General features: G+C 41.8%; 1 protein-coding gene across 2 annotated transcripts in view; it reads left to right on the top strand.

Annotated features, from left to right (window-relative positions):
• ACSBG2 (acyl-CoA synthetase bubblegum family member 2) overlaps positions 1-7,372 on the top strand; it is a 91,451-nt gene extending 84,079 nt beyond the window's left edge. Inside the window, exon 15 of one of the 2 annotated variants that reach the window (XM_086947226.1) lies at positions 3,632-7,372. In XM_086947226.1, coding sequence (XP_086803352.1) covers positions 3,632-3,750 — 119 coding nt within the window. In that variant the 3' untranslated portion in view covers positions 3,751-7,372. The remainder of the gene's footprint in view (positions 1-3,631) is intronic. The other variant, XM_086947225.1, reaches the window with a different exon arrangement.
• Positions 7,373-15,003: the final 7,631 nt, after the last annotated feature.

Raw genomic sequence — 15,003 nt, 5'->3', positions numbered from 1 at the left:
CATGCTGTATTACATGATGAGGATTAAATGTACGAGATTAAGGTGCTTTGTAATATCAATGCTCGCTATTCTGATTCAGGCATGTGAATCTATGAAAGTTCCAATACTGGAGTAAGTAAATAAGTTACTGTAACCTTAAGGGTGTACAAGGAGGGAAGGAGCCCAGTCTGGAGTGAAGTTTTGAAGGGTTTTATTAAATGAAACAATGTCCAGAAATGACCAAGGCACAACTCATATCCATAGGGTAGAGGGGACCGTCTTGAAAGGGCTGGACGTCTCTTCTAGGGGCTGGCGCAGTCTTCTTCTTGGACCTCTCTCGCTCGCCCCAAAACAAAAGACACGTGGCTGTTAGTTCACAGCACGACTCTGTACAATTTAAGGGAAGGGAGTGAGGGCAACACGCGTGAGGAAAGCAACAGACACCGACACCCAAAAGAGCTGGCCCGGAAGGGTGAATGTGAGGTGCTCAAGGCTAACAATGCCCGGTCCGACCTCCCTCCTCCTGTTATTACCCGCTCCCTGCTCGTTTAAATGTCAATAGGGTACGCAGCCGTTCACGTACCTGGTGTAGTCACGCGTCTTCCTGCGCGTGGCTGGGCGATACACGGGAACGTTGGCCTCCAGGCTTCTCCGGTGTCCCTGCTTCTGGTCCGTACTCTCGGTCAGGAAGGCGAACGTTGGCTTCTCCGTCTGCTTGCTCCGACTCTCCAGGGCCTTGACTCGCTCCGGCTTCCTTCGATTCTTCGCGGTGGGTGGTTTCTCTACGGGTCCTCTGCTCCAGGTCACGCCGCACCATCCACAACTCGGAGTCTTCCTTGTCTGCCTTTGTCCGTCCTGAGCCGCGCTCCGATTGGATCGGCGGCGTCCACGTCACGGGGGGGGGGGGGGGGGGGGGGGGGGGGGAGAGAGAGAGTCTTCCTCATAGGAATCCCGGCCGTCCTTAAAGGGCCCGGACCACTCCTGAAAGCGAGACGGAGAGTCCGTTACGGGGCAGGACGGGACCCCGTGACAGTTACTTACCTGTAACTGTAGTTCTCCAGTATTGGAAGCTTTCATAGATTCACATGCACCCACCCTCCTCCCCTGAGATGCTCACCTTGGATTTAACACGAAAGTGTTTTATATGCACAAGTGCGCGAAAATCTGAGGGGCAGAAGGTTCTCTCAGGAGTGTTCTAGAGGGTGAGGAGCTCTGATTGGTTCAGGGAAAAGTTTGGACCTTTTTTACATGACAAAGGCTATGGGTTGCAAAAGGGAAATGGGCCTAGGCCTCTTTTCAGTTTGCTATTTTACTAAGCATTGCTTTTTTATATACCGGAGACTCCCGTCTCGACGACAGGGAATGATTCTTGCATGTGAATCTATGAAAGCTTCCAATACGGGAGAACTACAGTTACAGGTAAGTAACTTGTTTTCTTATTGTTACTGTTATTTCTGGTATCCTTGGCGTGGTTTCCCCTGTTGCTTTGCCTCTGCCTTCTGTATTTATGCTGTGTGCTGATTTCGTTTTTGCTAGTCTAGATGCTTTGGGCACTTTGCCACTGCTGATCAGTGCCAAAGTGCAAGTGCTCCCTGTGTAAATTGTGCTTATGGATTGGGGTTTCCATGATTGGCTTATTTGATTTACTAGTAAGCCCCTAGTACAATGCGCCTTGCGTGCCCAGGGCATGTAAATCAAATGCTGCTAGCGGGCTTGCAGCACTGTTTGTGCCACCCACACAAACAGCCTTTCAAATGGTTTTCAGACCTGCCACTGCAGTGTCTACTCGCAGTTTTAAACTGCCATGTCAACCTGGCAAGTGCACCCCCTTGGCAGACACTAACCTTCCCTTTTCTTACATGCGAGACACCCCTCAGCTAGGCCCAAGGTGCAGTGTAGGTGAAAGGTGGGACACGTCCTGATAGTGCAATACTGAGTATTTCGTTGTTCACTATTGAAAGACTATCTGCCCCATAGGGTAACGTGGGAGTTTGTATAACTTTCCACAGGGACAGGATGGCGAAATGGAGTTTAGGCTCTCTAAACTAAGCATTTAATAACATCTTTTAGTAAAGATGATTCTTAAATTGTGTGCTTGAAAATACCACTTTTAGAAAGTGGGCTTTTTCTTACTCCGCCATCCCATGTGCCTCTGTTGGGTTGTGTATTGACTGTCTGGTATTGGAGTGACAGCAGCTGGGGATGTGCATTCACTGTAGACAGTCACTCGGGTGAGGTGTGTCCTGCCTTCCATAGAAAACTCAGAGTTGAATAGATTTGGGCTGCTTTTAGAGTAGTTAGGGGAGATTTCCTTGTACCAAAATGGTCCCTGTCTCCTGTGCACAATGCAGTCTCCACCTCCTTGCAGGAAGCTGGACCAGAGAGGACAGAACTGATTTGGACTGAGCTAAGAGACTCTGCCACAAGAGAACAAAGGATAATGTGGTATAAATATTGGGGCCCGGGACTTTAGATTACTTCTGGACTCAAGAAGAACCTCTGCCAATGAGAAAAGCTGGAGGAGAAGTACTGGCCCTGTGCTGTGTGGAGTTCGGCTGCAGTGGCTGTTTCTGCCCAGGAGAGAACAAAGACTGAACTGTGCTGTGTATCCTGCTTAAAGAAGATCTCAAAGGGCTTGGTGTAGAGCTTGCCTCCTGTTCTGAAGTCTCAGGGACACAGACTTTGTTTCCTCTGTCCTCCTGCACCTGTTGTTTCAGCTGCCACAGAGTTAAACAGCAACATCGATGACGGTGAGCGACGCTGCGACCTGCAACAAAGCTGTGGATACCGCTTATGAAGTGCACAATGCACTTGCCTGACTTGCATCACAGCCCGATTCCCACCGTACCGATTCTGACACAGTCCCTGAGGCCTCTGTTTGCACCGGAGCCCAGTGCACCGCTCACGATGCACTGCCCTGACTAGCACTACAGGCTCCGCCTCATGTTGCTTCATCATCACAGAGCCGAAACCCGAAATGGGTGACCTCCAGAATTTATTTACCCCTCATAGTCACCTCCCCGGCAACAGTAAAGAACAGATGCCTCACCTCCAGTGTGGTCATAATAAACCGCCAACGAAGCATCACCTCCCTGATGCCATGCACCACCATTATTTGCCTAGGTACTGTTCTTTAGGATCTGTGTGACTCTGGGCCCGATGCCGCGCACCTCATGGTCAGTGACGTACATTTGGATTTGTCACACCGTCGTACTAGCTCCAGGTGGAGCCATTTCTAACAGTTACTTTATGTACTTGCAAGATAACAGACGTAGTAAACGTGGTTTTAGCTTAAAAGCCGGTGTGAATTATTTTCAGAAAATTTCCCTGGGAGACGAAAATGGAGCAAGCTCATTTTGTTCTGTTTTTGCTACATATGTAATAAGAACAGAACAAGCTTATTTGGTCTAATTTTTCAGATTTGAACATGAAAAAAAGTTTACGCTAAAATCAGTCTATTACATAAACCGCAATATATAACATTATTTGGCTTTCATTTTGTATTTTTGCCTAATCTGTTTAGTGTTGAAAGGTTCACTCATTTTCATAGTACGTTTGCTGGACTGAGTTTGTTAATTACAAGTGACAGTGATAAATCCAAAAAATACTAGTTAATACACGCTTAACATTCATTGCATTTGCCCTTTTGCAGGTCCAACAATGAAGTTGAAGAGGCCAGTTGTTGCAAAAATGTACCAAGACCAAATTGACAATTTTTACACAGATGCTGTGACACCAACAGCTCAGGAAAATCTGCTTCCACCAAAATAACATTGTAATGATTTAGTTAGCTGTTAATCAGTAAGGTTTATTGTTGAATTCTGTACAGTTTATTTTATAATTGTTATTTTAAATCTATGTTGTACATTGAAATGATTGTACCAAAAGTGGAGGATGTGTGTCCTGGCTGCAATATGCTGAATTTATGTAACTATTCTGCTAAATATTTTAAATGTACATTTTCTTTTTTTTTTTATACCACTTTGCACCCATTCGCGATTTTCCATTTCAAGTGTGCACTAAATGTGTAGCCATGTTTGGCCTTGTAAGCTCAATACATGGACCAAGATGAATGAGTTGGCTGCAAAACATTCAACCAATACACAAAAGTTTCACATCCAGAGCACTTGCCACCTGATTAAATAACTTCAGTTATGTGGGACAGAAATTCTTTCAGAAACAGTTACATAGATGAACCGTGGATTCCAATTAACAGGGAAATGCTCCATTTGGCCTCTTACAGTAGCATCTCTGTATATTGCTGTAGTGTCAAAAATCAGACCGTGGTGACAAAAAGCAGCACCTTATGAACTACATGCATACAATGTAACCAAATCATATGTGATTTTTTTTGTTGCAATGTTAAAATTAACATATGTTGAAAGGTAGTTTTTGGGCTACCCAGATCACCAAATTGTTTTTATGTGACAGATTAAAATATAGGAATTATGAGACTGGAACACAAAAATATGCAAATGAAAACTTTGCATATTAAACTTCAGGGGATTGCCATCCAACATTACAAACAGTAATACATTGTGATGAAAGGCTTTGGCAATAGTTGTGTGTGTTCTAAAATAAATGTCTCACTTTAACACTTACTGAATATCTGTTATACACTGGTGTGAATAATAGGAATTGTGTGCTGAAGTCAGAATTGTGTTTGGTTCTTTTATATTTATAATATATTTGGTGAAATTTCACTGGTTCCGTTTGCCTACATTTTGTGAAAATGTCTTGCCACAGGTAAATTCACCTGTTCTCTATACTGTTCTAATTTATTATGTTACTTTAAAATATAATTGCACATGAAGGAAGTTGTTATTTATGTGTTTCAGAGTTAAAATTCAGCATTATATTTAATAAAATAATTTAAATTTATTTGTTTTGCATCGTTGAATGAATGCAAATTTTAAATGGAGAGATTTGTCAGTTCTGTTTATTATGCAGGACAAAATATTTTTATGATATTTGGAATCATATCTAAGTTTCTACAATATTTTTTTAATTGGTAAGGAGTAAGAGAACCAATCTCAATTCAAATTGTTCTCGTGGCAACTCTAGGTTAATTAACATTAAGATCATTTTCGAAAATTGAAGTCTACATTTGAAAATCTGTGTAAAGAGAAGTCAAGGACTTCCAACGTGTGTTTATGAACACTCAAACCTCTTGCTAAAAGGGTGGGAAATTAGAATATCCACCCTGGTTGCATCGAAATTAATCTCTCATCCGGTAAATAAGTACTACATAGGAGTGATATAGATCGGAATTACTTACAAAGCAGGACTTATTGTAGTGAATTGCTTCAGTAGAAGAAATACTGAACTTGACACCAAAACACTAAGTTTACTTTGCTGGTCTTCATTACTGCCTTGTTTTTTCTTTCTTGTGCATTATAATCCCCCCCTAATCTAAAACCATAAATGTCTATTTTCCATTTGCTACTTAATTTACGGCTCTTTCTAATTCATGTTTGGTGATGGCAAAATATGTAATAGCTCTCATCTACCATTATAGTCTCAGTGGTTTTACGTAATAAAAGACTAATCATATTTTTCATATCATCTTTGGGTATAGGATGGTAGTGTCTGAAAGCACTAACATTCCGGTCATATGGGAAACTTTTTTATTAAATAAGTGTTGTATAAAACTGCTGCTGTTCAGTTCCCTAAACTTGTGGCGTGGATATTTATCAGCTAAATTTATATTTGGTAGAGAAATTTCTAGGAACAGTTTATCAGTTAAAACATTTGAGCAGGTTACTCTTTTGAAACGTGTAATTATTTTACCATGTTAAGTGTACAGAAACAAGACTGCAAACAAATGTAAATTCTATTAATGTACTAAGCATTACTTAAATGTTTGCCGTCCTAATTAAGCCCAGAAGTCCTTTAATTTGAAGCAGAAAAGGTTGTCTTAATTGTATTCCCTGTCTTGGTCTAAATATCTGTGGGGATAATTACAGAGAAAATACATTTCAGTCCATGCTACTCAGACGTTTCTTCATACCTAGAACTAGGGTGAAATCCACTTGACCGAGCACTTACAATTTAATTTTTATATATTAGTAATGAAAGGAGTACAATTTAAAAAAAGAAGGAACACAATTATATGCTTAACTCATGTAACTGGCATAAAATAAAACATTTCCTGTACTGGTTCAGAGCTACTGTACAACCGCCTTCAAAAGAAAAATATACGTTTTTTTTTTCTAGTAAAGTATGGCGGTCCTTTTTAATGTCTTGTAACTGATCCAGTATGTTTGGTTCAATTACAATAAAATCCTCAGTCTAGAAAATGTATTCTACTCACCTGTGTTGCATTGGTCCTAATGCTGCTTACTGTGAGTAATTCACTGGTATTCTTGTTGGCTAAAAATGAATGCGGCGAGGAGTACCAACAGTGCCTGAACACTTTTTCCTCTTTAATTTGCTTGTGCAGCTCCAGGAATTTTTCTTTATTCTAACACAAAAGGGTGAAAAGGACCAGGTTTGAATTTATATTGTTCTCTAGTATGATTTTGTATAGCAACATATCGACAAAGCCAGATCTCTATTATTGTCTTTTAATAGGATAAGACACATTTGATCTTCCACCCACTTCAGTTTTTAATAAATTAGTCTATTTTTAAAGAAGATTTACTCTCTAGCAATAAGGCGACGCCAGTCCACAACTAAAAGCAAGTGGCAGTTAAATAATCTATTCAGAAATAAGGAGAACTGTGTAATGACTTAAAACAGGCGACAAGAATGCAGTATTTTAATAGGACAGTAAGAAGGCACTTATTTTAAAATAATTGAGTATTACAAGCATCATCCTACAGTGGAAAAAGTTAGGCTTGTTTGGGCAAGGTGCCATTTATCTCTGAACTGTCATAGATCAGTGATAAACTGGAATTAATTTAGTTATTATTTTTAGCACTGTTATTTTCTCACCAAATGACCTGGTATTAGATGCTTTGAGCACGAAAGTTCCTAATATATTGGTAGGGACAATTCAGTCTTTGCATAACCTGCCAACTGAAAGATTGTTCAAATAACAAAATAACGTATCCTAAAAATTGTTGTTAATAAGTTGAATATGATGAACAAACTGTATGGACTAAGGAATTGTAAAGCCAACCAAATTGCACTCATCATTGTGTTATAGCAATTTATGCTAGAAACATTGTTGTAAATTCCTTTTAAGACCTTCTTGAAGGTGTCTTGTATGTATATTAATTTTTCCCCAAGTGCCTGCTGTGCAAGGTGATGTGCAATTGATTGCATCTCAATCAACAAGATTGTCTTTTTTCTTCTAAGAATAAGTGTGGCATATCATTACTTTATCCGTTTTCTATGATGCAGTTCTTGTTATTGTAATATAAACTTTCTGGTTTAAACCATCAAGTCAGACCATACTTGTAGCCTCTCATTTGCTTTCTTGTATGAAAGCAGCTCTTAAACAAGCTTCTTTTTAGTCATTGCATGCACTAATTCTGTGATGTTCATATATACCAATATAGCTCCAGATGTTTTAAGTAAATGATCTGCTGTTCTCATATATACTGTTGGGCCACCTGGCCTTAACATTGACCGTAACCAGTGCAATTCGCAGACACTTGCTACAATATTTGTATTACTTCATACGTCAATGTCCTAAAAGTATTTTTGATTAGTAATTAATTACTGACAGTCAGTGCCCGCTAATCATTACAAGTTATGTCTAAATGAAACAAACTTTTGTTAGTCAAAATCACTGAGTTACCAGTAGATATTTTAATGAAAACATGAGCATAAATGGTTTTTTTTCTTTAATCTTTTTGCTATGTCTTATCAGCCTTCATGAAAAGTACAACCTGAGCCAGCAGCGCTATCTCTTGCTGTATCGACAACTTGCATCACCACTTTGTGTTAATTTTTTTTTTCATGTCTTGGAAATTGAATCTTTTTCCATATTCACAGTTTTTTTAGTCAATTTTGCTGTCGGATTAAAAAGCTGAATCCTTTTAATATAGGAATTGAACTATGACGGCTAACATGTTTACCTCCACAACTGATGCAAATAGAAATCATGGAGTCCTATTAAACTGACACAGCATTAGTGACTTCTAGATCCTTTTTTTACTTTTCAATGTGTACCGATTATGTGGCCCCAGTGAGAATTGGCAACTTAGGGGTCGATTATGATGGCGGACGGATTGCCTCTGCAGGGCTGGCGGAGGCAATCCGTCCGCCATTCTACCTGAAATGATCCCCCGCCACATTAGGATGGCTGGGGGGTCCGCGGCAGACGGCAAGACCATCCGCCGCTTTTCCGCCGGTCGCAAAGGCGACGGGTGGAAAAAGTGCTCACATACGGTGGCGGTGTCTGCGAGACACCGCCAACAATATTAAGATGCTGGCGGTCCAATGCCTTTCCATGGCGGCATTGACGCAGGTTCGTCCGCCATCATAATCGACCCCCTAAGTTTGTCTTCTCGATTACAAATGCAACAAAACTCTATACAAATCACAACCATAAATCCCTTTGGGGGCTTGGGTCCAAAATATAGTACTCCCAAGAGCACAACCCCATCAGTTAAGGCTAGAGAAGTCAGACAACCATTTCTGGATTCCTAGAAACTCAAAGAAATCCAGAAGTGTACAAAATATTAATTTCTGTTTGTCAGCAGACTTGGTTCATGATTGAATCGACCTATAAGTTTGTACCTTTTTTTAATGTATGGTAAGTTTTCAAAATAGACATTTCATTTGGTTGGGGGGGTTTCAAAACATCCATTTTACATAAATGCTTTGTTTTATTTCCACTTTTATCAACTCAGCATAATTAGTGAGCAATTCCATCCTCATTTTAGTATTTTCTTATTAAATAATTAATTGTTCTAAATGTTCTTTTTTTTTTTTTGTCAATTTAATTAAACAAATGCCACTAATGTAGTTCAGTCACTTTTGAAAGCATACTTTATATCGCACAATTACAAATCAATAAGAGAACTTCATTATCTGAAGGCATAGTATCCGTCTGAAAACAGCATTGAGTTAGATTGCACATGGTATTTCTTGTTTACTAGCACACTTCGTGTATGGCCCAGAAGATCTTGAATTTAATATTTTAACATGCTGAAGGCCAATTAAGCTATTTCAAGTCATGTTTTGTGTGATGTCTAGCTGTCAGAGTACGCACTTTTTTAGTGTATGAATGAGGCTACTGGGGAGGATGCTGCAGGAATACAGGTTTGAGTTATCAAAGTTGAGGTTAGTAACACCTTATGATGCACTAAAAAAAATATACAAAATGTCATTTTTAAAACTTCAAACGTTGACTCCTTTAACAACTGTGTTTCTTTGGGTAGCAAAGAAGAGACGTCCTTTTAAAATTATCCCTAAGTTTGTTTCTGTGAAATGTTTAACGTGAACCGAGATTAACAGACACGTCTGGTATGATGTATATGGGTGAAGTAACCACCAACATTACAAAATCAGCTATTGACCCTTGTAGGCACATATGGTTTGCCTTGTTTCAATAATACATTTTGTGAGCACACTTTTATTGAAAATAATTAAACAGTTTTCAATAAATAGTACAACAATGTGTGCAATGAGTGAAAGAGGAATGATCCTTCCAGAACACTGGCTTGGGTATGAGTCTTGTTAAAGAAGCTATGAATTTCAAGGCAGATTGTATCCATAGGATGAGCATCATGTGCTAATAATCCTTGCAATCGTTTGGCAATGAGCGCCCCCCACTTAGCCACAATAAAATTCCCTTGACTGTAGCTCTTTTGATGCCCTTGTGTTGAACAAGTATACAGATTATCTGTCATGTGGACGATCTAAAACTTTCTAAAGGCGTGCCTGGTACAGGCTCAAAGCGGCCATTAATTAACCACATGTATCATACATACCCTAAACTCATTTAAAGATTTGTTATGATGAAGCGCACCTGCCTCATAGGTACTCCACAAAAAAGGAATCCTGAAATGAATATTTTTATTTAATGAATGTCTACTATCTTGTCTGGGATCAAGTTCTGTGGAAAGAACTATGTTCCATATTTTGTAGGCTGGGTTAAGAGAGTTGGATTCACCTTCACTGCTTGGATTTTTTCAATCTCTATAAATGTTTGTAAAGCATGCGTGTGTGTTTATCAGGCACTCTCAAAGGTTCAATAAACTATCCATGCGGGGTCAAGAATTTCCTCATTCAGTTTAAATTTAAATTATTTAAATATGGAGGATTTCATGTCGGCCTTCCCATGATTTTGAGCACTAATTCCCTAAAGCTTCAAGTTTCAATAGCAAATACAATACATTGTAAACCTATTTTAATTCTGAAATAAAGTCTTATGGATCATTGCGTTTGCCATACTGTGCCTGGGTACTGTCCCAAAGGAGTTTGAAAATCCAGACCGATCACAATCGACTGTCTGAAATGGTGTATTTAGATAGGAGTAAATAAATGTAAAACAATGCTTGTGATTGTACTTGCAATGGAACGGTTTTTGTATGTATGAAGGACAAATTTATGCACTAATATTGGATTCAAATGTGTGTGAAGCATCAGAAATGTCTCTAGAAAATATTTGAAAGGATTATACTTTCTGCAGTTTTTTTGTATTTTCAAATAAATAACGGGAATGGAAATACCCCTAAGAATTTACCTTGTATTTCTTTTTTTTTTTTACTGGCGATTTGTGATACCTAGTGACTCACTGGTGATGCTAGATGGTATATTTATATAATTGGCATATACCAGGTTTTGGTTTTTAGAACATTTTAAGGCTCTATAGATCACAGGGTATATGGCGTCAGTGAGCTTCTTACCGACATCAGTTATCCCCCCCAGCCCCTCCAATTGCAGCAGAATAGTTTCTGTCGTCCTGGACAGTGCACAATATAAATGGTAACTATAGATAATTGCATTTTGGAGCATGGCTGCTAATGGAGCCTGAAGCACTATGATTCCAGAAAATGAGCAGAAAGATACAACTTAAATTCTTCACCATGAGACCGTCATGATCGTGAGCGTACAAGATCCTGAGCACTTTAAAAACCAGAACAATTGTCTTTCCACAACCACTATATATCTATGAAGCTATAGTGCAACATGTTGTCACTGGGAGAAAAAAACACAAAGGATTAAGTTCTCCAGTATTACATCTCTCATAGATTCACATGCTTGTATCTTCCCCGTCGTCATGGTGGGAGTCTCACGGTAACAGAATGACCAAGCAGTATCATAGAGAAGAAAAACTGCATAGAAAATCCCCATAGGGGCTGTATTTGGTAACCAGACCATTTCTTTGTTTGGTCCAAAAGCCAGCCAATCAGCATTGCTGCCCTGCCCTCACACTCCCCAGCAGAAGCTTCCTGCCTCAGATTTGCAACCGCCTTCGTGTGAGAAAGGAGTCTCCCTGAGCTCTGCTCAGTATTCTGTTCCTGTGTGAACTTTTGACCCTTTGGAATCTTATTTTCTATCTGCTGGATTAAGGTATTGTGTGTACTTACTTTTTCTCATGATGGCTGAAAGCTCTAAAAAGAGGCTGTTCAGGCCTTGCAGGTCCTGTGGGAAGGCCAGACTTTTCTCTGAGGACCCACATGAGGACTGCCTTTACTGTCTCTATCCTAAACACTTGGTGAAAGACTGTAAACTCTGTAGAAAATTTTCTGACAAAACTAAAAGAGACAGAGAGGCTAGATTACTGTTATGGCTTCAGAAGAAGAAGGCCACATCAGGCTCAGACTCTGAGGAGGAATCTTCTCATTCGACTCCCAAGAAAAGAAAGGCCTCTGTTTCTGTGGAGAGAGTAGAGTCTAAAAGGAGTAAATCTAAGGAGAAATCAACCTCATCTCTTCCTATTACTCCTCTGGAAAAGCAGTCAAGTCTTAAAGGGCCTGGGTCTGCACCTCCGACCAGCTCCCTAGCTTCTGCTCCAAAACCTGTGGTGAAGACTTCAGCTCCATCGACGACTTCACCGTCGACGACGACTTCGTCGACGACGACAGCTTCATCGACGATAGGATCTAAAGCTACGTCGACGGCTACGACGTCGACGACAACAACATCGAGTAAAATTTCACTGTAGACGAAAAGACAGTCGACGACAGGTTCGATGTCGAATGTCGACGGGGGCCCTGTCGACGAAGGTCCCGTCGACGAAGGTCCCGTCGACGATGGTGTCGTCGACGATGATTCCGTCGACGGCGCCGTCGACGAGAATCGTGCTATCTCTGCAAAGGCATTCAAATCACCGCAGTCGAAGACCATGATCTCGATCCGGTCTTTTCAGTCGACCAGGGGTTCGGCTACTATCAGTAAATCTGCAGAGTTCACCTCATGGACAAAGATTTCTCCTTTGCCACCATCCTCATTGCTGGAGCAGGACTCAGATGGAGAGGAGTCCTCAGGTGCCGCCTACAGTCCTTCTCAGCTTCAGATAAAGAGCCAAGACACGGACGAGGAGGAGGTATATTCCTTCAGAGACAGACCCCAATCTTCCAGATATGAGTCATTTCAGGAATCTGGGGATTATGATGAGGAGGAGGAGCAGCATGAGGACTCACGGGAGGAGGAACGTCAAGAGACGGTTTCCATACCTCTCACTCTTGTGTCTGACCTTAGGTTGATGTTAAACGACTACTACCGTCGTTTCCCAGAGGCGAATTCCTCGCAACCAGCTTCGCAGACGCCTTCCTCGCAGACGCCTAAAGCACCTGCTTCACAAGAGCAAGGGGTGAGATCACCGCAGGTGGTTACTATAAGGGATGACCTAACGGAATCCGACGAAGATGAACAGCCTGAAGGAGAGCTTGTTCATGATGCTTCGGGGCGGGAATGGGACGAATACATTTTACCATCGGCTTCGTCACCTGTCCCACTACCGTCTACCTCTCCTCCTCAAGACATCGGAGGTTTCCATGATATCATGGAAAGAGCGGCCAAGAGATTCAATCTGGATGTGGAAGTGCAAGAGACGGATTGTTTCCTGTACGATTTCAAAGATGATAACAAAAGATCGCTTCGCTCAATTCCGATTATCCCTCACATCTGGGAGGAGGGCCTAAAGATTCTGAAAACACCGGCGTCTATAGCGGTTTCAGTTCCCCGAATTTAAAAAAAGTACAGAGCACCAGAGTCCACAGCAGCCTGCCTCATTGGGCACCCCAGGCCGGAATCAGTCGTGACGCAGGCGGCGCAAAGAAATTCAAAGAACCCGGTGGCTACTTCCCTAGTGCCACCAGACAAGGAAGGAAGGAGAATGGATGGAGCAGGTAAGAGGTTTGCGGTCATGGCAGCCTCTACCATTAAAGCGGCAAATGCTATGGCACTGCTTGGCCGTTACAACAGACAAATATGGTCCGATCTTGCACCCATACTTTCTGCACTTCCGGAAGATAGAAAGGAGGAAGCGGCAGCCCTCCTCAAAGAAGGAGCTAAATCTGCTGCCGAATCTATCGACATCGCCATGGATGTCTCGTCTATGGCCTTCAGGCAGATGGCTGGAGCGGTTTCGCTTCGCAGGCAGGGCTGGCTCAAGGCGACTTCTTTTCGTCCAGAGGTGCAGGCGAAAATTGTCTATGCCTTTTGACGGTGAAAATTTATTCGGGAAGCATATCGATGAGGCGTTGCAAGGCATAAAGTCGGACACGGATACAGCTAGAGCGCTGGGATCTCTTCAGCAGGGAAGGTTTCAGTCCTTTCGAAAGAGGGGTGCAAGAGGTCAATTTAATCAAAGACCCTCTTTTCAGTCCAATCGATATCAACCGTATAATCAACAGGGATATCGACAGTATAATACCAGCAACCAGTTCAGGTCCTCCAACTCCTCTTACCAACAGCAGTCCAGAGGTAAACCAAACGCCAGGGGGAAAAATCAGCAGTCTAATAGACGTCAATGATTTCAGGCCGGCGCTCCCCACACAACAGATCCTGGAAAACGACCACTATCTGTCTCTATTTTACACCAACTGGATGTCCATAACATCGGACAAATGGGTTCTAGATGTCATAAGCAGGGGCCACACTCTGGAATTTGTGGAAATACCACTGGATCATCCCCCAGTATTCAGGCTCAACCAACATCGCCAGGAAATGCAGAAAGAAGTACACTCGCTTCTGCAAAAGGGAGCCATAGAGGAAGTGCTGCAACATCTCAGAGGGAGAGGCTTCTATTCGCATTTCTTCCTCATCAAAAAGAAACAAACCCTGAAATGGAGGCAGGTATTGGATTTGAGGGATCTCAATCGATACATAAAGAAGATACCCTTCAGAATGCTATCGTTGCAGGAGATTCTGTTAATGATAAAGGAAAAAGACTACATGGCGTCCTTGGATCTCATAGACGCTTACTTCCATATTCCCATTCACCGGAAGCACAGGAAGTATTTGAGATTTGTTGTGGAGAGTCGCCACTTTCAGTTCAAGGTCCTGCCATTCGGACTCAAATCAGCACCGAGGGTGTTTACCAAATGCATGGCCCCGGTGGCTGTCCATTTAAGACTGCAAGGGCATTACATTTACCCATATCTGGACGACTGGTTGGTGACAGGTCCATCTTTCAGGGACGCAGCAAGGTCTCTTCAAGGCTGCAATCGGCTGTTCCAACGCTTGGGTCTGAGGACCAACTTGGAGAAATCCTCGCTGACTCCGGCCCAAGGCATCCAGTTCTTGGGGGTATGGATATGCACCAGAGCAGGGAAAGCCTATCCTTCCGAAGATCGAAGGAGAAAGATCATGGGGCTATTGGCATCACTGCAAAAAAAAAGTCCACTTCCGTGAGACTGTACAAGTCCATGTTGGGGATGATATCATCCTGCATCCCACTGGTGCCAAACTGTCGTCTTCGAATGAGACCTTTGCAGGAACAACTAGACGAGCAGTGGGTCCAATCCAAAGGAACCTTCGAGGATCGCATTATCATCACGAACCGTATGAAGGTGGCCATGTCATGGTGGAAGGTTCAAAGGAACTTGGACCAAGGCTTGAGCTTTATTCCTCAAGATCACCAATTCGTGATGACAACGGACGCTTCGCTGAAAGGAT

This window comes from Lissotriton vulgaris, chromosome 12 (genome assembly GCF_964263255.1).
Source record: "Lissotriton vulgaris chromosome 12, aLisVul1.2, whole genome shotgun sequence".
In the NCBI taxonomy this organism is placed as follows: domain Eukaryota; kingdom Metazoa; phylum Chordata; class Amphibia; order Caudata; family Salamandridae; genus Lissotriton; species Lissotriton vulgaris.
The sequence above is the reverse complement of the archived record's forward strand: the minus strand, read 5'-3'. Positions and strand labels throughout refer to the sequence as shown.